General features: G+C 34.0%; 3 protein-coding genes across 9 annotated transcripts in view; 1 reads left to right on the top strand and 2 right to left on the bottom strand.

Annotated features, from left to right (window-relative positions):
* Stat92E (Signal transducer and transcription activator Stat92E) overlaps nucleotides 1-12,838 on the bottom strand; it is a 42,117-nt gene extending 29,279 nt beyond the window's left edge. For 5 of the 6 annotated variants that reach the window (XM_089713569.1, XM_089713571.1, XM_089713572.1 and 2 more), the window contains exons 1-14: nucleotides 12,675-12,838; nucleotides 12,436-12,531; nucleotides 10,194-10,230; nucleotides 8,873-8,931; nucleotides 8,185-8,261; nucleotides 7,097-7,246; nucleotides 6,230-6,350; nucleotides 5,786-5,906; nucleotides 5,077-5,186; nucleotides 4,085-4,191; nucleotides 2,886-3,090; nucleotides 2,282-2,364; nucleotides 1,828-1,897; nucleotides 1,006-1,160 (exon numbers count right to left, since the gene is read on the bottom strand). In XM_089713569.1, coding sequence (XP_089569695.1) covers nucleotides 1,006-1,160; nucleotides 1,828-1,897; nucleotides 2,282-2,364; nucleotides 2,886-3,090; nucleotides 4,085-4,191; nucleotides 5,077-5,186; nucleotides 5,786-5,906; nucleotides 6,230-6,350; nucleotides 7,097-7,246; nucleotides 8,185-8,261; nucleotides 8,873-8,923 — 1,250 coding nt within the window. In that variant the 5' untranslated portion in view covers nucleotides 8,924-8,931; nucleotides 10,194-10,230; nucleotides 12,436-12,531; nucleotides 12,675-12,838. The remainder of the gene's footprint in view (nucleotides 1-1,005; nucleotides 1,161-1,827; nucleotides 1,898-2,281; nucleotides 2,365-2,885; nucleotides 3,091-4,084; nucleotides 4,192-5,076; nucleotides 5,187-5,785; nucleotides 5,907-6,229; nucleotides 6,351-7,096; nucleotides 7,247-8,184; nucleotides 8,262-8,872; nucleotides 8,932-10,193; nucleotides 10,231-12,435; nucleotides 12,532-12,674) is intronic. The other variant, XM_089713570.1, reaches the window with a different exon arrangement.
* Nucleotides 12,839-13,132: 294 nt separating this feature from the next.
* Nucleotides 13,133-15,659, bottom strand: LOC149475161 (uncharacterized). Of its 2 annotated transcripts, XM_089713703.1 has the most exons (6): nucleotides 15,132-15,659; nucleotides 14,869-14,961; nucleotides 14,467-14,532; nucleotides 14,196-14,264; nucleotides 13,774-13,848; nucleotides 13,133-13,640 (listed from the first exon to the last, which is right to left on the bottom strand). In XM_089713703.1, exons 1-6 carry the CDS (start codon nucleotides 15,223-15,225, stop codon nucleotides 13,504-13,506), a joined length of 534 nt encoding a protein of 177 aa, XP_089569829.1. In that variant the 5' UTR covers nucleotides 15,226-15,659; the 3' UTR covers nucleotides 13,133-13,503. The 2 variants fall into 2 exon arrangements, with proteins under 2 accessions (XP_089569829.1, XP_089569830.1); XM_089713704.1 differs by lacking the exon at nucleotides 13,774-13,848.
* Nucleotides 15,660-18,440: 2,781 nt separating this feature from the next.
* Nucleotides 18,441-22,042, top strand: LOC149475160 (histone-lysine N-methyltransferase PRDM7-like). The gene is made up of 6 exons (XM_089713734.1): nucleotides 18,441-18,527; nucleotides 18,647-18,740; nucleotides 19,483-19,559; nucleotides 20,306-20,399; nucleotides 21,208-21,308; nucleotides 21,893-22,042. The coding sequence occupies exons 2-6, from the start codon at nucleotides 18,662-18,664 to the stop codon at nucleotides 22,040-22,042; spliced, it is 501 nt and encodes a 166-aa protein (XP_089569860.1). The 5' UTR covers nucleotides 18,441-18,527; nucleotides 18,647-18,661.
* The last annotated feature ends 997 nt before the right edge of the window (nucleotides 22,043-23,039 follow it).

The raw sequence follows: 23,039 nt of genomic DNA, 5'->3' as shown, positions 1-23,039 counted from the left end.
AAGAACAGAGCGAATAGTGCAGCGAGTGCAAAATGCTTGTGCAAGATACTGTTTCGACATACCTCCTCGCACTCACGTAACACCTTACCTCAACGAGAGAAACATTTTAAAGATGTCTCTCAGAAGGGAACTCCACATTGCCACTTTGCTCTTCGGTATTGTGACCAGTAAAAAACCAACTTACCTCTACGAAAAACTGGAATGGTGCAGCGGTATTGTTAACACTCGTCTGGTAAGCAACCCGGCACTGCGCTTGCAGCGGTATAGCACGGCGGCTTTTCGTGGTAGTTTTAGATACGTTTCGTGTAAGTGTTGGAATAACATTCCACCTCCCATTCGTAATTTAGGATCTGTCTATACATTTAAAAAACACTTAAAAATTAAATTAAATAATCACCAAAATCAGTTTCCTCCTGGCTCACGCGTTCTTCCCACTTACACGGCGTATATTACATAACTGCTGTACCTGCTTGCTTCATCGGTGTCTGCATGTTGTCGGCGTACTTATTTGTTTCTTGTGTAGTTGATAGTAGTGAATGGTACTTGTTGTATATATAATTATATATGTTTGTATGTATGTATATTATATATGTGTATGTGTATATGTATTATGTACTTATAAGCGATTATTTGTTGTACAATATATTATATAAATATTATATTCGTTAAGGTTATATTGACTGGCAGTCGTACTCTGTTATTTGAGCCGCAAGTTATCATTATCACCGGTACTCACTGAAAACCAGTGTTACAGAAACACTCTGTAACTTTTGCTGACGTGGGGACCGTTTTGGCATCACACTAATTTTATCTATTTTTTTTTAATTTTAATTTTATTTTGTATTTCTTCTTTTTGTTTGTTTTTATATAATTACCTTATTTCTGTATAATGTGGTGCCAAATAAATGAGTTTGAGTTTGAGTTTGAGTATACGACATTTTTTAAACATTTAATCAACTTTTTACTTTTTTGACCAATTTTTTGACATTTTTGACCAATTTTTACCTGAAACTGACGCTCAACTGCCGGCTAGTAGGCTGGTACTCCATACACCCGCTATTGTTCAATATATCCCCGCATTCGACCGGCTGTTTTCCGCGACCGCTTTGCGAATCGCTCTTTAGGAGCAGCTGCGCTTGCTGTTCCGATATTATTACCACCTGTATGACAAAATGATGAGAAAAATTGTATCTTTGTGTGAAAAATTACTAGACAAAATATTTAGACGTTTGATCAAATTTAGGGCCGATTTTTCAATGCTTGGATAAAACTTATCCGTCCAATAAAGTATTACACGATAATATTAAAATGACACGTAAACCGTCAAATACGGGCAATTAGAATACGTTTTTAAAATGGTAGTTTTATACATTATTCGACGAATAAGTTTTATCCAAGCATTGAAAAATCGGCTCTTAGTGGAATTCAAAATTTAAAAGTATGGGACATAATTATTTCTATACACAATAGGTATATAAAAAATATAAAACAAATTAAATTGACTATACATAATTCTCGTGACACTATTTATTTTTAACTAGGTAGCTGTGCCCTGCGGTTTTCTTGTTGGTCTTAGCTTGGTGATAAATAGCCTTCCTCGATAAATTTACCAGTAGTTTCTGAGATTAGCGCGTTCAAACAAACAAACTCTTTAGCTTTATAATATTAGTATAGATATGTCGTTTGGATAAAGACGTAGCTTTGTAACGGGAAATTAATTTTTAAAATCGATCGTTCGTTTTTTTAGTTAAATCATAACTAACAAACAAAAAACTTTCCTCTTTTTAGTTTTAATAAATAATAATTAATATAAATAATAATACTTACAGTAACTCTGGGGGGTGTCATGTGTACATTCAACTGTCCGCCGACTAGCAGACGAACGGTTGCCGTAAAACTGCAATAGAAATTACAAATATTACATTTTGACAACATTACAATTGACTTACCGGTTGGCTTGGTTGGTAGTGACCCTGCCTTCCAACCCAGAAGCCGTGGGTTCGATTCCCACCCGGGGCAAATAGTTGTGTGATGAACATAGATGTTTGCTCTGTGTCTGGGTGTTAATTACATATATAAGTATGTGTTTAAAATTATATATATGTATGTTTATCAGTCATCTGGTTTCCATAACACAAGCGAAAGCTTAGTATGGGATCAGGTCGTGACATGTGTGAAATTTACATACTTAAATTTCATGAAAATCAGTTCTACAATTTGCGTGAAGGAGTAACAAACAAACACACAAACTTTCGCATTTATAATATTAGTGGGATCTCACCGTGTGTTGGTTTTCATAACTTGCGGCGGCTGCTTCTCGATAACGAAAGTAGATGTCACCAATGTTGATAGCAAGCTTGTTACCTGTTAAAAGAAATTTTTTAATATTATTAGATTTCCGCCCGCGTTTTTAAAGAAAAACCCGCATAGTTCCCGTTCCTGGGAGATTTCCGGGATAAGAAGTAGCATATATGTCTTATTCCATACCAGACTTAATTGTAATCGGTTCAGTAGTATTTGCATGAAAGAGTAACAAACATCCATCAATACATGCGCATTTATAATATTGGTAGGGTTTAGTAATACAATATTTTGTGGCATGTTTTGAATAAGATAATTATTATTTGACCAATGATCAAATCATGAAAATAATGATTTTATATAATAATAATGAAATTCAGTCTTTCTTGAAGTCAAAATGTTTGAATATGAATCTCATCGTGCCTGTAGCATTTGAACCCATCTCAATCCACCTGTACCATTTGGACTCATCTCGACCCACCTGTACGCTTATTTCGCCCATCCGGACCCACATGTTCGATAATTTCCTTCACCATCTAGACCTACCTGTGCCATCTCGACCCACTTGTACCATCTGAACCCACCTGCTTGCTCATCTCATCCAACATCTCAGCTAGGTGGGGCTGACGTAATTCCACAATCGTCTTGCTATTGATTCTGGCAACATTATTCACTTGCTGCCGGGTACTCCATATTAGATCGGCTAGTAATTCGCACCATTCTTGTATTGTGTTGAGATTTGATTGCATTGGAACACCGTTACCGCTTAACTGTTGTTCACGTTTCCATCTGGAAGGGTAAATCATTAAATCAAATCGATGAAACTTTTATATAATCAACTAGCTTACCGCCCGCGGCTTCGCCCGCTTTGTCTAAAACCTAATAAATTATATACTAAAACCTTCCTCTTGAATCACTCTATCTATTAAAAAAAACCGCATCAAAATCCGTTGCGTAGTTTTAAAGATTAAAGCATACAATGGGACATAGGGACAGAGAAAGCTACTTTGTTTTATACTATGTAGTGATTAATAATTATAATAAAATCAATGTTTATCTCATTAATATAAAAAAAAGAAATCAAATGTATTGTAGTTTTCCGCCCGCGGCTTCGCGCAATAACACGCATTATTTGAGTTTTAACTAGATCAATACAATACTTTTTGAGATAAGCCCGGACATACAAACAGACGCAAATTCAAAAAAACATATTTTTGGCTTCGATATTGATAGTACATCACGCCCTAAATATTCTTTTAAAATAATATTCAATGTACGGTTTTGACTTTACAACCATTTTATTATATGTTTAAAGTGAAGTCCCGTGTCCCCTAGTTGGGCTAGCAGACATGGGACTTCACTACACTTCACTATATAAGGGGCAGATGCATTATACATCTGTTTCACTGATCGATTTTCTTTAGGGACACGTAGGTGATCAGCCTTCTGTGTCCTGCCAGATCGAGACATTTTTTCTTCGTCTCCACCGGGAATCGAACCCAGGACCCCTCGGTGTTACGCTCACGCGTCAACCACTATACCAAGGAGTTCATTATATTTATAGACTAGCTGCTCCGCGCGGTTTCACCCCCGTGGCTCCACCCCTGTTGGTCGTAGCGTGATGAAATATAGCCTATAACCTTCCTCGATAAATGGGCTATCCAACACCGAAAGAATTTTTCAAAACGGACCAGTAGTTCCCAAGATTAGCGCGTTCAAACAAACAAACAAACAAACTCTTCAGCTTTATAATATTAGTATAGATTCTTAGATAAATACTCACTTGATAAGCTCCTCGTCCAAAACTTGACTCTGCAGTTGCCGCAAATTTGCGATGTTTTCCTTCATGTGGTCGACTAATTCCATTTGAGATTGGTTTATTTGAGCAACCTATAATATAATAAGTTTATTTTAAATTTAATTAAAAAGTGATGAAATCGAAAACATACACGGTCACTTGTAAAACACCAGTAACGCAGGACAAGATATCTTTATTAGATAACTAGAGGTCCGCCCCGGCTTCGCCCGTGGTACATATTTCGCAATAAAAAGTAGCCTATGTCCTTTCTCGGGTATCAAAATATCTCCATACCAAATTTCATGCAAATTGGTTCAGTAGTTTAGGCTTGATTGAGTAACAGACAGACAGACAGAGTTACTTTCGTATTTATCTTCTTCTTCTTCTTCTTCTTCTTATATATAAAAATGAATCGCAAAATGTGTTGGTAAGCGCATAACTCGAGAACGGCTGAACCGATTTAGATAATTCTTTTTTTATTATATTCCTTGAAGTACGAGGATGGTTTTTACGTAGAGAAAACGTAAATATGTACCACGGGCGAAGCCGGGGCGGACCGCTAGTATTTTATAATATTAGTATGGATTTGTAACAACATTTGTTCTACGACTATTAATATAGTATAGCATAACGCAATAAATTATTTTTAAATGATTTTTTAAGCTTTAAACTAAAATGTCTCTTTTACGTAAAATAAAATCTTAAAATTACTTGTATCGGTCATTATTATTATAAATATGTAGTCGTAATTGATAAAAGTGTGCAAATGTGCAGATCTAACAAAACGAAATATCATGTTATTCTATGTCGTCGTTACTAAGTTACGTTGTTGAATTTTGTTGAACTGTCAAATGTTGCCTATTAAAATGGCTCTACTATAGAACTGCACATTGGCTTAATGACCGATACAAGTATTTTTAAGATTTGATTTTACTGATAAACCATTCTAAACATAATAAACAATTATTTTAACATACCAAAGCGTTCAATTTCCTCTCCATTTCTTCAATCTGAACTCTGAGACACGCTTCCAATTCGCGACGTTCGTTCGTCATCGGTCCGGATTGTTGTAAGTAATTTATGTGCCCTGAAAAATGTATTAATTTATTATTTTTGAAGTGAAAACTTCTTTAGCGGCGCGGTTGAACACTTTTTCTGTAATGGGTTTCTTAAACTCGCGTCAGGACACGTGACCTGATCGAAAAAGCGTAAGACGGATACCATTCCAAAATATCAAACATGCTCAACGTTAATAATCAAGTTTTCACTTCTGCCGGCACTCCCGGAGTACAACCCGTCTTTTTTTTATTTTTTATACTAATAAATGGAATGAAAAATATGTTTTTTTTAAGAATGGTGAAAAATCTATCGATCGTTGAGATCAAAAAAATAACTAAGTATTTTTCAAAAATTAAAAATCTTAACACGAACATAATTGAAGATGAATAGCATTTTATCCTTTTTTGAGGAGAAAAAATTTAATAATCAATAATTATAACGGTGATAATCTTCATTACTAGGTCTGTCCCGCGGTTTCACCCGTATTGTTCCGTACAGCCTTCCTCGATAAATGGGCTATCTAACACCGAAATAATTTTTAAAATCGGACCAGTAGTTCATAAGATTAGCGCGTTCAAACGAAAAAAACTCTTCAACTTTATAATATCAGTAGATTTATACAAATACCTTTATTCTTCAAACACTCATGGTATTGCAGCGAAAAAGATTCAATGTTCGCTTGCAAGCTGCGTATCTCTTCGCTCGCCATGTTCACTTTTTGACGAACGTTTTGCAGACCTGTTATCAGCTGAAAATTAAATTAATTTAGTTTAAATGCTTTGCCCCATTTTCCCCTGAAAGTGCCCTTTGCCCCATTTGCTCCTGAAAGTGCCCTTTGCCCCTGAAAGTGCCCTTTGCCCCTGAAAGTGCCCTTTGCCCCTGAAAGTGCCCTTTGCCCCTGAAAGTGCCCTTTGCCCCTGAAAGTGCCCTTTGCGCCTGTAAGTGCCCTTTGCCCCTAAAAGTGCCCTTGCCCCTGAAAGTGTCCTTTGTCCCATTTGCCCCTGAAAGTGCCCTTTGCCCCATTTGCCCCTAAAGTGACCTTTGCCCCTATGCCCCTTGCCCCAAACTCACCTCGCTATACTTCCGCTCAGTCTGCGGCTGGGCTACATACGGGCCCATAGCGTTCTGTATCACATCCATTTCCATCGCGAGGCAACGCCGCATGTAAGTGTACAGTTCGTGAGGCGCGTGCCTGTAAAAAAAATAAAGAATATACCGGCCGCATTGAGAACCTCCTCCTTTTTTTTGAAGTCGGTTAAAAAATATAAAAAAAATGTGTGCGTGTACTAGTGTACACACGTAAGAAGTGAAACTTCTTTAAGACCTTATTTTAAAAAAAATAATTTACTATATGCAACTTTACAGAAATACGCCGAATCACGCGTGGTAGGGATAAGAAAAAGATGGCGCGTAACGGAAAAAATGTTACACTAAATTTTTTTCCAACCCCGATAAAGAAGTTTCACTTCAAAAACGGTCATCGCGAATCAAAGCACTATAAACATAAAACACTCTCTACAAAAGTGTCCGCCAAAAAAGTGTCCAAAATAAATGATAAAAAAATGCATGTGTGCCGAGCGCACGTGTCAGAAGTGAAATTTCTTTGGTAGGATACCAAAATCTTCGCCTAATACTCCATGACGTGACGGTAATGAACCTTGAAATTTTACACTCAACGCGCCTAAACAAGTTTCACTTTAAAATTAAACCTACCTAAGATAAAATAAACGAAAAATGCGTATTTAGAAATTAAAATATGTACGTTTAAACGGATATGGGCTATCTAATGCAGAATTTTTCAAATCGGACCAGTAGTTCCTGAGATTAGCGCGTTCAAACACACTCTTCAACTTTATAATATTATAGTATAGATTCAATTTTATTTTTATAAATAATTCAATATATTATTATTTATAATTCCAAATTGATTTCACTCACCCATACTGCATCCTAAATATCTTGGCCGCTTCGATCAGCTTCATTTTGGTGACAAACATCTCTGGGGATAACATCAACTCTGTGTGCGTGTGTAGTTCTTGCACTAACTCCTCCACGAAGAACCTCTGCTGTTCTTCCGGTTCCTGCGTCCTATATTAATCCATACTAATATTATAAATGCGAAAGTAACTCTGTCTGTCTGTCTGTTACGCAATCACGCCTTATCTACTGAATCAATTTGTTTGAAATTTGGTTTAGAGATATTTTGATACCCGAGAAAGGACATAGGATAGGTTTTATCCCGGAAATCCTACGGGAACAGGTTTTTCTCTGTAAACGCGGGCGAAGCCGCGGGCGGAAAGCTAGTATTTACATAATTTAATATTGAAAGTTTTTCCTCCTTTTAAATTATAGTCCTTTTCACCTATGATGATTCCTGGGACACTTTATCGTGTTCCGATTACGTATTTTATGTTTAAAACGCCAAAATAATTTTAGTGCATAATATTTTTATTTTATGGCTTAAGAATAAAAAGTAGCCTAAGTTACTCCTTATTAAATCGGCTATCTGTTAGTGTAAGTCCGTCAAATTCGGTAGAGCCATTCCAGAGATTAGCCGAAACAAACAGATAGACAAAAAGTTACTTTTTTTGGTACGAATATAGTTTGCAACCTCAGAAATTACACAGTGTTGCGGTAATAAGGCTCGTTTTTGCATAAACTGTGTTTTTGTGTTGAAATGAAACGTCTTTCCTCTATAGAATCTGTTTTATTACTGATTGAAGCACACAATGTAATTAGTGACTTAGTCGTCTACGTAATTAATAAAAAACCGAACACACAGGATTAGTTTTATCCCAGAAATCCAATATAACTTTGACCATTAAATTATATCTTATATATAAAATTCTCGTGTCACAATGTTAGTCTGCATACTCCTCCGAAACGGGTGGACCGATTCTCATGAAATTTTCTGTGCATATCGGGTAAGTCTGAGAATCGGCCAACATCTATTTTTCATATGTACCACGGGCGAAGCCGGGGCGGACCGCTAGTATATTTATATAATTTCACAAAATAAAACATACCAAATACGGCTCTCGATCCATGTTGCTAGGCAATGACGCACTTCAATCGGGAAATGGTCCCCATAAATTGCTCGCACCTTGAAAAAGAAAATGAAATATATGTATAATATGTTATGGTCAAAACCACTTTTGACTGCAAAAATCTGTCAAAAACGTTGTTGACCGACACCCTTCGTAAGAAATAAATATAATAAATATAGTTTAAAATAAATAAAAACTAAAACACAATTTTTAAAGAGAAAACTTATGAAATTATTGTATTGTCACCAATCCTTGATAAGTGTACAATGTTTGAATTAAATCTGTCTGTTTAACTTTAAAGTGGGTCAACATTTTAAAGGAGTCAGTTACATACAAACATACAGCTAATAAAAGTGTGATTAAAACTTTTAAAAGGAAAAATAGGTGTCATAGAACGAATGGTAAATAAAAATTTAATTGTGCAAAGTCCCCACAAATTCTACATACTTAAACTAAACAATTTAAAATAAATAATTTATGTATTGTAAAATAGTTCAACTTTTTTGACAACCCTATCGAATATATCTTCACATAGATAATAAAGAACATCACATAGATTATAAAGATACCATGTAAGTTTTAAATAGATAAACTCAAAAATAATGATAAGAATCCTTCTTCTTACAAACAATATTTTATATGTAAATTTACAAATCTTTAAACCTACCTTCTGCAGACTTTCGGGTGGTAACTGCTGTGCCCTGGCCCAAAGAGACATTGTTGAAGCTGTAAGGAAATAGTCTTATAAGTTGCCATAAAAAAAAGAATAAGGCTGTTTGCTTCTTGAGATAAAGAAAATATCTGGCAACAAAAATAATATATGGATAAAGTAAAATATAAAAAAAAAATCGGCCGAATTGAGAGCCTCCCCCTTTTTTTGAAGTCGGTTAAAAATTATATTCTTCATTTTTTGAGATGAAAAGCCAAAATGTGTTGTCATTATAAAATAAATTTATCGATGAAAAAATGTTAAATATCGTAACTTATTCAGGACATAAAGGGCATTGAAACTTTCTGGCATATCAACCCGGCCGCCATTTTGATTTTTTTTCAAAATCGCGGCGCACGATTAAAGTTGTATGCATGGATAGAGGATACATAGACAAACAAAAAATGTCTAATATCATAGTACCCTAAAGCGTCACATTACCGAGATATTTGGAGGTAAATATTCACTTATGAGTACAACGACAAACACTAAAAATTGACTTATTACGTGTCTATATGCATAATATTATCTCCAAATAATCACTCCCAGGTAGATTATTATTAATTAACAGTTTATTGGAAGAAAGTAGGTACATTCATTACATAAAAACATACATACATTACATAAAAATGTAAGTAATGTAATGAATACCTAATTTCTTCCTGTAATAATAATAATCTACCTGGGAGTGATTATTTGGAGATAATATTATGCATATAGACACGTAATAAGTCTATTTTTAGTGTTTGTCGTTGTACTCATAAGTGAATATTTACCTCCAAATATCTCGGTAATGTGACGCTTTAGGGTACTATGTTATGAGACATTTTTTGTTCGTCTATGTGTCCTCTATCCATACATACCACTTTAATCGTGCGCCGCGATTTTGAAAAAAAATCAAAATGGCGGCAGGTCGATATGCCAGCGTCCATACAAAAAGTTTCAAACCCCTTTTTATCATTCTAAGAGCGTATACGCACTATGCGGGTAGCCGCATTGCGGGTAGCCGTCCGGCTGACCGCAAGCACAATTATGTACGTAATATTCATTTCTATGCGCACTGCGATGCGGCTACCGCAGACCGCACAGTGCGCATAGAAATGAATATTACGTACATAATTGTGCTTGCGGTCAGCCGGACGGCTACCCGCAATGCGGCTACCCGCATAGTGCGTATACGCTCTTACAAATATTTACTGATTAATAATAATTGTTACACATTTTTATGTTCCATGTAAAGTTAAATGAATAAAATAATAAGAAGAAAAATAATTCTTACATTTTTAACTCCTTGTCAATCTTGTAAATATTTTAATCTGAAACAAATAAGAAATAACATAGAGTAAGAGCGTATACGCACTATGCGGGTAGCCGTCCGGCTGACCGCAAGCACAATTATGTACGTAATATTCATTTCTATGCGCACTGTGCGGTCTGCGGTAGCCGCATCGCAGTGCGCATAGAAATGAATATTACGTACATAATTGTGCTTGCGGTCAGCCGGACGGCTACCCGCAATGCGGCTACCCGCATAGTGCGTATACGCTCTAACACAACTTAATATATTAACTACTTGCTGTTCTCCGCGGTTTTACCGGCAGTGCTCCGCCCCTTTTGGTCTTAGCGAGATAGCCTATAGCCTTCTTTGATAAATGGGCTGTCTAACACTGAAAGAATTTTTCAAATCGGACCAGTAGTACCCGATATTAGCGCGTTCAAACAAACAAACTCTTCAGCTTTGTAATATTAGTATGGATACACTAGCTGCTCCGTGCAGTTTCACCCCCGTGGCTCCACCCCTGTTGATCGTAGCGTGATGATATATAGCCTATAACCTTCCTCGATAAATGGGCTATCTAACACCGAAAGAATTTTTCAAATCGGACCAGTAGTTCCCGAGTTCAAACAAACAAACAAACAAACTCTTCCAGCTTTATAATATTAGTATAGATAATAAAATATGAATATATTTCAAAATATATATGATGCCTATTGTCTTCCTCTATAAATGGCTATCTAACACTGTAAGAATTTTTCAAATCAGACCCATGCATTGTATATTAACACAATTCTGACAAATAAATAAATAAATAAATAAATAAATAAATGCTTCTTGAAATTAGAGCATTCAAACAAACTCTTATAAAAAATAAAATTAGTATAGTTTATTTTAAAACCTAGGTTGTTGTTTAAAACAATACAAAAAGATTTTTTTGTGTCAAATTTTGTACTGAAGTAGAAGATATGTACAGATAAAGATTGATAAGCATTAAAAGAAATAGTACAAGGTGTTTGGAGGTTATTTCATTTTTTATAAAGAACTAGCTGCGCTTTGCGGTTTCACCTGCATGGCTCCGCTCCTATTGATCTTAGCGAAATGATATATAGCCTATAGCCTTTCTCGATGAATGGGCTATCTAACACCGAAAGAATTTTTTTAATCGGACCAGTAGTTCCTGAGATTAGCGCGTTCAAACAAACAAACTCTTAGCTTATCATCACGCTAAGACCAACAGGAGCAACCACTTTTTTTTTATTATTATTGACATCTGCGATCAGTCAACGGACTGAGCAGATATTTGGACAGAATAATTTGGCGATTTGAGAACCAGAACCAGTGCCCTAATTCCCCTTTCTAATGTAGCTCAGCATCAACATTAGCTCTTTTTAGACGTTTCCTGGGCTTTCGTTTAAGCAATTGCTGGGAGAGGGGATTTGGATGCATTACAAGTCTTTGCTTATGCTTCTTGAGGTATTTTGTAGCTTCCTCCTTAATTGTAGGCATTTCTAGGTACTCATGAATTTCAGAGTTGCGAGTGAACCATGGAGCTGCTGTGAGCACTCTTAAGATGTTGTTTTGCACCCTTTGCATGCACATTAGGTTGAATTCGCTAGCGGAGGCCCAGAGTTGAATACCATATGTCCAAATAGGTTTTATTACTGCGCAGTACACTCTAAGTTTATTGCTTAGAGAAAGTGTGGATTGTCTACCCACAAGGAGCAACCAATGGATTAATAATAGATGAGAAAAGAACCAGGCCTTCAGTAAGATGTAAGTAATTTATGTCTAGTTCGAACTTTATTCTGTTTTTCTGTGCAATGGCAATCTGTCTCTTAGACAATAGATAGGTCTTTATCACTCAAATGTACAGTAACAATTTTAAAAATTGCATTAAATCTATTCATATGGGATGTAAAAACATAAATCTAAAACATCATTAATTGAATATAGAGAAACATGTGTATTGTTGTTACTATACATTTATACTTTAGTCACATAGTCAAGTGCTATGGAATACTGAATTCTTGGGAAATCCATTGTTCAACTCATGAATTGCAAATCTAAGCTAAAGTTAATTGAATAACTGTAGTACATTAAAAGCATTATAGAATGAATAATCTATTGACAACTAAAAAAACGCTAGGTACTCTAGGTAATCTACAGAAAACCTATTAAATAGTACGAATCGTGACTAAAAACTTATTACATGAAAAAACAATAGTAATTTATAAATACATACCGTATTACCGCTAAGCAGATAAAAATTGTGTTCGCGTATAGGAGCTATCCCGGTATAACTAGAGAGTAGCTCCGGGTGAACACCCCGTGAATTTACCTGTATTGAACGTTAGTCGTAATAAATTTCATGCCAGCCACAATTCTTGGAAATTCGACGTGCACACACACTAAGGCACACCGACGTCACACATGCATGGAATTTTAATTTTAGCTATGTCAACAACATTCAACCTTCTTTACCTGGTTCGGTGATGGATTTTTGACGATAATCACATGTTAGAACAACACTTATTAAGTCCGACACTCGTTTTTTTCAAGCAGTGGAAATACGAAATACAAAGCAACTTTATTCAGCGTAAAAAGGGTTAAATAAACGTCCCCGCCTTGCAAACGCGAATGGCTTGATAATCACAGATTAAGTATTAGTTACTACGTAACAGATGCGACAGTGATGTTTTCCATAGTTTCAGTTGGCCAGTTGTGGCGCTGCTGTAGCCTTATCAATTTTGACAGTAATAAGTAGTGTTGCCTACCAGTTCGATATCTATATCTGACTATCGATACTTTAGTGAGGTGCCCATTGTATCGATAAAAATACTACGTACTGGCACAGATTAAGTACTAGATATTAAGTAAGCTCCAAGCGTTATTATTGCGAATAGGTATTAAAAATAAAACAGATTTCGGTTTCAATGTTTATTTATTTAATGCTCTTTTTCTTAATTTATTTGTTTTATATTTCATTAAAGCAATTCTATGGATTCCTGCCATTTTTTGCACATATCTCTCCTCTATTTAAAATTTTATTTATAATATTGCTCCAGTTATGGACATGAACCCTAGCAATATATGCTAAAAACATTTTTTTAAACACATATTGTGTGTTTTCTGACACCCTAACCAGGAAAACTCCAAATCTTGAATTTTTTCTCTTATATTTGCCCCAATTTTGTTTTGGATACAGTTATCGTTTAAATAATTATGTATTATACAACTTGCTTCCCTGTACAACACTAGAAGTTTGGAACTTGGATAAACTAAATTACTATTTTTTAAAATAGTAATTTAGTTACAATACTTCATTATTTCCATAGGCAGCAGCCTGTTTAAGATTTTGTGTGGTTGTTTTACCCAAACTATCAGCAGTTATTTTGGTTATTTGCTTCATAAATTTTCTTTTCTTTGGGCAATTTTTTTTCATAAAATCTGAAAACAAAATTTATGTTACAATTTATTTTGATGATTCATTGTGGTGGTGTGGTTAATTATAATAATTTTATCACTGAAAGAGATGTGAAAAGCACTTGTAATGTACATTATATTACTAATAATAAATTACCTTTACGCTTTTGTATGATACTCTTATTTTCATGAGTAGTTTTTTCTTCTACTGTGGGTTCAGTTAATATATTTCCTGAAAATAAAAGTTATTTTAGTATTTGTAGTGAGCCCATCCATACAAAGACAATTCCACAGTTCCTATTCAAATGTTGTAAGCCCCAGATTTAAACAATGGCAGTTTAACTGTGAGATTGATAAGTCACATACAATAAACATATCTAAGTAACCACAAACTTAAAGATAGTGCAAGTGCACACTATACATATTGTGTGATCCTACATGTGTTAGTATATAATTTATGAACACCACATTTTTTAGCATCTGTCAACCTTAAAAAAAAACCTTTTTCTAAATCCCATGTCTCTTGCAATCTGCACTAATAAAATCAAAGTTAACCAGTAAATAAAACCAAATACTAACCTGCATCTTCACAAAGAGTATGAAATTCTATTTCTTTGCTTAAGGAACATGAAGTTTGGTCTGCCATATCTGTAAATCGGTAACAAAACAATTACTTTTAAATATAAAGTACCTACAAACATTACATACATATGAAACTTTGAATCTAATAACAGCTAATGGAATTCTCTTAAAAACAGCTTTAAAGTAAAATCTGAGAACATGAATAAAAAACTTACTAAAATTTACAAACATGGATTTATCAACCTATAAACTATCATAAATCACATACCTGTAGGTCTTTTCGTAACAACTGGAATAGCTGGAATGCATGATGGATGTTCATGATAATCATCACCTAAAACCAAAGAACTTATATAAATCTATACTATATATTATTATACTAATATTATAAAGCTAAAGAGTTTGTTTGTTTGTTTGAACACGCTAATCTCAGGAACTACTGGTCCAATTTGAAAAATTCTTTCGGTGTTAGATAGCCCATTCATCAAGGAAGATATAGGCTATATATCACCATGCTAAGACCAAAAGGAGCGGAGCCACGCGGGTGAAACCGTGGAGCACAGCTCGTAACTTATAAAATACTATCCTGATTACTATATTATAATTTATGTTAAATATAATACCATATTATAGGATAGCTTAAATAAAAATTTGAGTGCATAATACATACCTGCCCTTCCAATGACCAACATATTATCTGTAATATTTTCATTCTCATCTGATTCCATTTTGTGATAATTGTGATCACTCAGAGCATTTTGTACTGTAACAAGTAAATACATATGTAACATTTAAAAATATAATTCAAACACAAATAGAAGGAATGTAAAGTATGTCAAAGTATTTGTTTGGAGCCATGAAACCTGTCTTACCAAATATCAGCTATTTACATAATTTTTAATCATGTTATTTATAGCTCCAGGTAGAACTCACCAGTTTCACTGGAAGACAGGGGCACGCCGTGCGCGTATTTCGTCATCCGTAAATAGGCATGGGTATGAATGCCTAAGCCTCTTGCCTTCTTCATCGAACTGATATCTATCGAAGTGTTTCTCACAAACGCGTTTGTGTCGAAGTTGATCTTTCGACAATCCGATGAGGGAGGAATTAGTGGGCACCAGAAAGGACATCCACAGGTTCCTCAAATAATCATTCTGCGGAAAACAAAAAAGCCGATTCGTCGCATTGGTTGCGGTGCCACCACCGACACAGCACTTTAATAGTCCCATAGCAAATTTAGCACTTCTTTACAGTAGAACACTAGTCTATTATATTGTGAAAATCGAGAAAAAAATAATTAAATTATAGACACAATGGTCGTTTCATTCAAATAAATGTCAATTGTCATAACATGGCTTCTCAAAATGGCGCCGTAGCCGGAAACAAGTAGAAACAAAAAAAAAAGTACAGGAAGTAATGCAGCGCCACAACTAGCCATTTTGAAACTAGGCTGTCAGGGCCCTGTTGATAATTTATGACACTTGACAGTGACAGTATAATTGAATTGACATGACAGATATTAATACGTTCAAAAATTTGAATCAACAAGTATAACGCATTTCATTAAAGAAACGAATCTTAAATGGCGGCGCTTATCATTCCCTCTCACTTACACACGGTCGTACGGCGTGCAAAAAAATAGGGAAAAGTAAAATCACTAAAATGTATTTGATTTTCCCTATAATAGTTTTTACCATAAATTTACATTGACAATTAAGTATTTGCGATACTAAATAATGTTTTATTGGAATTTGACAAAATATGTTCTTTGGGAAAACTTGTTCAGTTTTATGGGCTCATTACGTATTATGGGAATTTTATTGCATTCTGTATACGTACATACATATGATAATTCATATAAATACACAAATACCATAACAAAAAAGATTGTCAACAAACAATTTGAAATAATTAATAAAATAATTATCCATTTACGTTATTTTTATTTTCTTTTTTGCTGACCCTACCATACGTAGACAGAGAAACCCATATGTCAGTGTCAGCTTTGGCCGCCATTGAAGATAAGTTGCTTTATTGAAACGCGCTTTAATAACAACATCACACTGCAGTCCATTGTGTATCGGTTCAAGTATTTAATTAGTTACTTAAGTTTATAACTAAAATAAGACGTAATCGTTTTACCTAATGTACTTGCTGTATACAGGGTGTACCAAAAAGTAGTGATGAACGGAAGCTGAGAGGTAGAGGACCTAGAGGGCTATCCGAATCACCCCCATGTATGTAATGCGATTTTTCGTATTTTCGGAGTTATGACGATTTTTTCAATTTTTCACCTATCGCCGAGTACGATGATATTTTCACTCATGCTGACGTCAATGATTGCGGAAGATGCTTGATTTTTTTTGTGTGCTAAGCTGAAAGATAGGCCAATTCAGTATGGTAACATTTACTATCGTTAGATCTTTGAATGGAATAAAAAAAGAATGAAATGGCAAGAAAGATAAAATTACCCAGTATGTTCACCACTTCAAGGGCCCGTAAAAAAATAAAATCACATAAAAAAAGTTTTCCGTTTGACTTTTAAAAACTTAATCTATCTATCAGATAGCTACCCTGAAAATTTCATTTTATTATTCAGAAGGCTTCAATCGAAAAATTTGAATCTAAATGTGGTAAGTGCAAAAATTGAATTAACATGATGATCATTAAAACCAATAAATAGGTGTTTAATTACCAGAAATTTTTTAAATAACCCCGCTGTTGCTCAATGCAAGTGCGACATCACCGTAAAAAGTAGTCTTTTAAATGTCTGAATGCCCTTTTATCATTTTTAATGGTTTCTTCTGCTACTATGAATTTCCGGGTTATTTCGTCCAAATTGTGGCAGTCTCTCGTCTTTGTAGTATCCCCACGGAAAATAATCAATAGGGTTTATGTCCGGGGACCGTGCAGGCCAGGCTAAAGGGCCAAGATACCCTGAAAGATGGATTGGTCGTTGCAGCCTGCGCATGCGCCGGTGAAGCCTGCCTTAAAGCCTGGCCTCCACGGTCCCTCGACCTAAACCCCATTGATTTGTTTCAATGGGAATATTAAAAAGACTTCGGCTACTTGAGAGAATGCCACAATTTAGACGAAATAACCCGGAAATTCATAGTAACAGAAGAAACCATTAAAAATGATAAAAGGGCATTCAGACATTTAAAAGACAACTTTTTACGGTGATGTCGCACTTGCATTGAGCAACAGCGGGGTTATTTTAAAAATTTCTGGTAATTAAACACCTATTTATTGGTTTTAATGATCATCATGTTAATTCAATTTTTGCACTTACCACATTTAGATTTAAATTATTCGATTGAAGCCTTCTGAATAATAAAATGAAATTTTCAGGGTAGCTATCTGATAGATAGAGCAAGTTTTTAAAAGTCAAACGGAAAATTTTTTTTATGTGATTTTATTTTTTTACGGGCCCTTGAAGTGGTGAACATACTGGGTAATTTTATCTTTCTTGCCATTTAATTATTTTTTTTATTCCATTCAAAGATCTAACGATAGTAAATGTTACCATACTGAATTGGCCTATCTTTCAGCTTAGCACACAAAAAAAATCAAGCATCTTCCGCAATCATTGACGTCAGCATGAGTGAAAATATCATCGTACTCGGCGATCGGTGAAAAATTGAAAAAATCGTCATAACTCCGAAAATACGAAAAATCGCATAACATACATGGGGATGATTCGGATAGCCCTCTAGGTCCTCTACCTCTCAGCTTCCGTTCATCACTACTTTTTGGTACACCCTGTATAATGCATTACTACGTATTATAAAAATATAGGTCTATGAATTATCCCTTATCCTGGTCCTGACACACTGGTGTTAATATTATATATATTAGTGTGATTCGCGCTCAATTCAATTCAGGTAATTAAATAAAGTCTAAATATTATATTAGTACATATAAATATTTTTTCTCTTTATTATAATCTATATACATACGTATATGTACCGTTTCAACTATTGAACTAAAATTTGGTGCCTAAACTCTTAAACAAGTCATAAAATTAAACTGAGGTAGGTTTTTTATTTAACTATATAGTTAAATTTAAATTGTGAATTTAAATTTTAAGTAATATATTATATGTTAAAAATCACACACAGTTTAAAAATACTAGATCTGGAATTTAGCTACAATGAACGCATCATAGTTGTTATCTGTGGTGAACGTATCCAGTCTTGTTTCGAGAAATGGCGGGAGATATTTTATGGCGGGATTGTGGCTTGTGAATTGTGTTACCTATCTGATTTTATTGCTAAATCTTGTTTGGCAAAGTTTATGCCTTAGAAGAATACTTATAATAATTTCAGGGTAATTATATTAGTGTACATACATTACTAAATAGTAGTATTAGGTTTCTGTCATATCACTAACGCACCAAACAAACATTGTTTAATTCTAAGGTTTAATTAATTTTAATTCTTTAACAGATATATGTTTTCACAATGAGTAAATTCAATTTGAGGAACAAGAAACGAGTAAGTTATTACGAACCGGATGAACCTGGCCCGGATGAATATATTTGTAAGTTGTGTGTGTTTTATGAAAACCTATGTACCTAGTTAGTACCTAGTTACCCTAGTACCTAAGTTTAGGTCGTTGTTGTACCCGTTACTGCATAAAATTGTAAACCATATCGTGAAATTATTACAATGAAGTAGCTACTGGATTTTCTGTGTGATACATAATTATTGTCTTTTACGGTAAGTATACCACAATTTACGATTTCATTTTGTAGCAATGATATTATATATAGAAAAATATCATTGGTCTGTAGATAATATTTTAAAGATACAAGTCTCATTTCAATAACTGATATTAAATTTTAAACGTTTATTCATTTTATTCAAATGTAGGTATTTTGTTAAAACTACTTCTAACTCAATGATAGTAAAACCTATGAGTAAAAATCCTTTATCCTATGTAAAAAGGTTACTAGCACAACATACAATCTTCAAAAAAAATATTTTTCAAGATCGAGTCAAAATCCTCCATATATTATAAATGCGAAAGTTTGTGAGGATGGATGTGCATGTGTATTGTGTAATGTGTTTGTATGTATGTTTGATACTCTTTCACGCAAATACTACTGAACCGATTTAAATTAAATTTAGCACACATATAGAGGGTTACTTGGATTAATACATAGGATAGGTTTTATCCTGGAAATTCCGCGGAAACGGAAACTGTGCAGGTTTTTCTATGAAAATGCGGGTGAAGCCGCGGGCGTAAAGCTAGTCAAAAATAATTCTACAATAAATTACAGATTGTACGGATTGCGGCGACTATGTCTACGAGTATTGTTCAATTCACGGTCCTTTACTCGTCATACCGGACACAAAGGTAAAAAACAACTTATTTTATATTGTTTTATTATCTATATCTATACCTACTAATATTATAAAGCTGAAGAGCTTGTTTGTTTGTTTGCGCTAATCTCGGGAACTACTGGTCCGATTTGAAATATTATTTCGGTGTTAGAAAGCCCATTTATCGAGGAAGGCTACCTATAGATCATCACGCTAAGACCAACAGGAGTGGAGCAAAGCGGGTGAAAACGCGGGGAGCAGCTAGTTGTTTTATAAAATTTTATCGTATATAGGTATAACAATAATTTCCATGTAGGTATATTGTAATTCTTGTATTTTTACACTTCGTGATTAGAGTCTTGCTTACCTACCCTACTTATAATATTATAAATGCGAAAGTTTGTGAGGATGGATGTAGTTAGGTATGTCATATTTGTTACTCTTTCACGCAAATACCTACTACTGGCACTGCACCGATTACAATAAAATTTAGTACACATATATAGAGGGTAACTTGGATTAACACGTCTGATACGTTAATTTCCGGAAATCCACGGGAACTGGAACTATGCGGGTTGACTTTGAAAACGAGGGCGAAGCCGCGGGCGGAGAACTAGTATAACTAATTTTAACGTAGCGTAAAATATTTTGCACAATAACCATATATTATATGTATTAAATTTTAATAGTCAATTGAATATTGCCTTTGGTAATAATATAATATTATGTAATAAATGCTATATATCTGTCTTTTTCCTTCCATTCTTCCAAAATTTTAAGGTACCATCAAAAACGAATTTTCCCTCGTATGTTCCAAGGGCCGCTCTCACAATTCCAAATGTGTTTTTACATTTGGCCCCTTCTACTATACTCGGTAAGTATAAAAATATGTACGTACATACATATTTAGTTATAGGTAATGCAAATAAAAATAAAATCAACATTGAATATCTTTTTATTTTTTCTCCGTTTCTCTATAATGTGTTTTTTATTATTTAAACAATTTTTTTTACTACTACAGTAGAATGCGCTTCCTAAAAAACTCATAAGAATCTTACCCGAATTTATTTGTACGTAGCCTGCATAAGGTAACTAAATCTTTTTAAATAAAAATTAACGAATACAAAAAGAATGTGCATAAGTACCAAATTTACCAAATTCAACCTAATTGTAATATGTAATTTTACTAAAGGAATACTCTTATTGAAGTGAAACTTCTTTATCGGGGTTGGACAAAAATTTAGTGTAACATTTTTGCGTTACGCCGTACGCGTGACATTTTTGCGTTACGCCGTACGCGTGACATTTTTGCGTTACGCCGTACGCGTGACATTTTTGCGTTACGCCGTACGCATTACATTTTTGCGTTACGCCATACTCGTGACATTTTTGCGTTACGCCGTACGCGTGACATTTTTGCGTTACGCCATACTCGTGACATTTTTAAGGTCATAAAGAAGTTTCACTTCTTACGTGTGTACTCTAGTACGCGCATACATTTTTTTTTATAATATGTATTGTAAAGAGCTTTTCACACAATAATAATATTTTTGTACTAATTTATGTAACAGTTTTAATACTACAATATAGAAAAGGACATTCCAAGCCTTGGTAGTCCTATATTAGCCTATTTTAAAGCATTTTTACTGTAGTAGTAAAAATAATTTTTACCTTAGGGGCAGGCTTAGGTGTTTTTACAACACTCACTCTACCGAACAATGTGCAATTTGGACCATATAAGGGACTAATTACGCAGAATGCGAATTCCGACTATTGCTGGCAGGTAGGTGTAGATAAAAACCTATTCATTTTAAAAAAGTATTTCAAATTAATATTTTTTATTATTATAGATACATATTATATCGAAAAAATTAAAGAGTCACCTCTTCAAAGCGTCGGCTACGAAGACAAAAAGTGTTTTATTCTTAAATTTTTTATATGATTATAAACTGCATATTATTACGTAGGTATTTGATTTATGTATAGGTACTTAAAATAGTTTTTTTTTGTTGTAAAATAAAACCATATTTAAGTTGGCGATATTGAATTATTTTTTGATTATCAACATTTAAAAGAGTTTAAAAGTGTATCATAATTTATATACATCAACAAAAATCATCATAGATATACATCAACAAAGTCTATTGATATTTTCAGCTTCTCAGAATTACTATAGATTTTTTTGAAATATTTGATGCATCAGAATAACACATAGGATAGGTTCAAAATATCCCTAGAATTTTTGATGTGTGTAATGTGTAGGTACATAATTAGTTAACAATACAAAAAACTGGTTAATAATAATAAATAGGTACTTAAGTAAAAAAAAATTTAAAACTATAAAATAAAATTAAAATACAATTTCAGATTTACGATAAAAACAATAAACCAACTCACATGGTGGACGCATCAGACGCGAATAATTCGAATTGGATGCGTTATGTTAATTGTTCTAGATATTCGTACGAACAAAATCTCGTTGCTTATCAATATCAAGGACAGCTTTACTATAGGTAATAAACATACTTACTAAAAACCAATATGTACGTGTTAAAATTACTTTAATATATTTATTTACAATTCACAATACCAAAATCCAAATAATTTTTTTTCATGATATAGATGTTTCTTAATCAATATCATGTACTTTTAAATGTAATCTAAAGGATATAAAAAATTTTCAGAACAACCAAAATTATACCCCGATTTACTGAATTGATGGTATTTTATGGAAGCGAATTTGCAAACAGACTTGGTATAGATATAAGACTATATAATAAACCACCTAGATTCTACATTCACAACGAGGGTATGTTTAATATTTATTTGTGCATTTGTATAGTCAAATATAAACTTTTGCACGCCTCATAAGCGAAGCGTTGAGGTGGGTACTACTGTCACTTCGCGCAAAACATCTGATTTTTCAAACTTAAAATGTCCTTATGTATCATACATTGCACTTGTAAGATAATACATACACACACATATAAGAAACAACACTTTTTTTAACATTCATGATATTTTTGATGTCATTTTTGTTATTTAAACTAGTTAAAAAACAGTTTAAAAAAGTTCTGTCTTGGACGTCCGTGTGTCTGTATGTGCGGAGGATTTTCTTGTTAACACGATAGCGACCGAAATACTTTACTAATCGAGTCTTTTTTTTTCTCTTACGCTTGAGTATGCTCAGGAATAGAACCCTTTCATTTTTCAGGGTCTGATTCGATGTGGTTTAATTGTTATTAAATAAACAAAAATAATAATTAATAAATAATTATTAAAAAAAAATTATGAGGCGTGCACTTTTGGATTTTCCAAATTATTTTATATATATACAGGATGTCCCAAGAAGTATGGATATACTGAAGCCAGAAGGTAGTGGGCTAGTGGTCTATCCGAATCACCCTCATGTATGTTATGCGATTTTTCGTATTTTCGGAGTTATGACGTTTTTCTTTTAAATTTTCACCTATTGCTGAGTACGTTGAGATATTTATTTATGGTGACGTGACTT

The sequence above is a fragment of the Colias philodice genome, chromosome 31, assembly GCF_061535455.1.
Source record: "Colias philodice isolate Cphi_HAF_F1 chromosome 31, ilColPhil1 Martin Lab GWU primary, whole genome shotgun sequence".
In the NCBI taxonomy this organism is placed as follows: Eukaryota; Metazoa; Arthropoda; class Insecta; order Lepidoptera; family Pieridae; genus Colias; species Colias philodice.
Note: the sequence above shows the minus strand (reverse complement) of the source record. Positions and strands in the feature narration are given on the sequence as shown.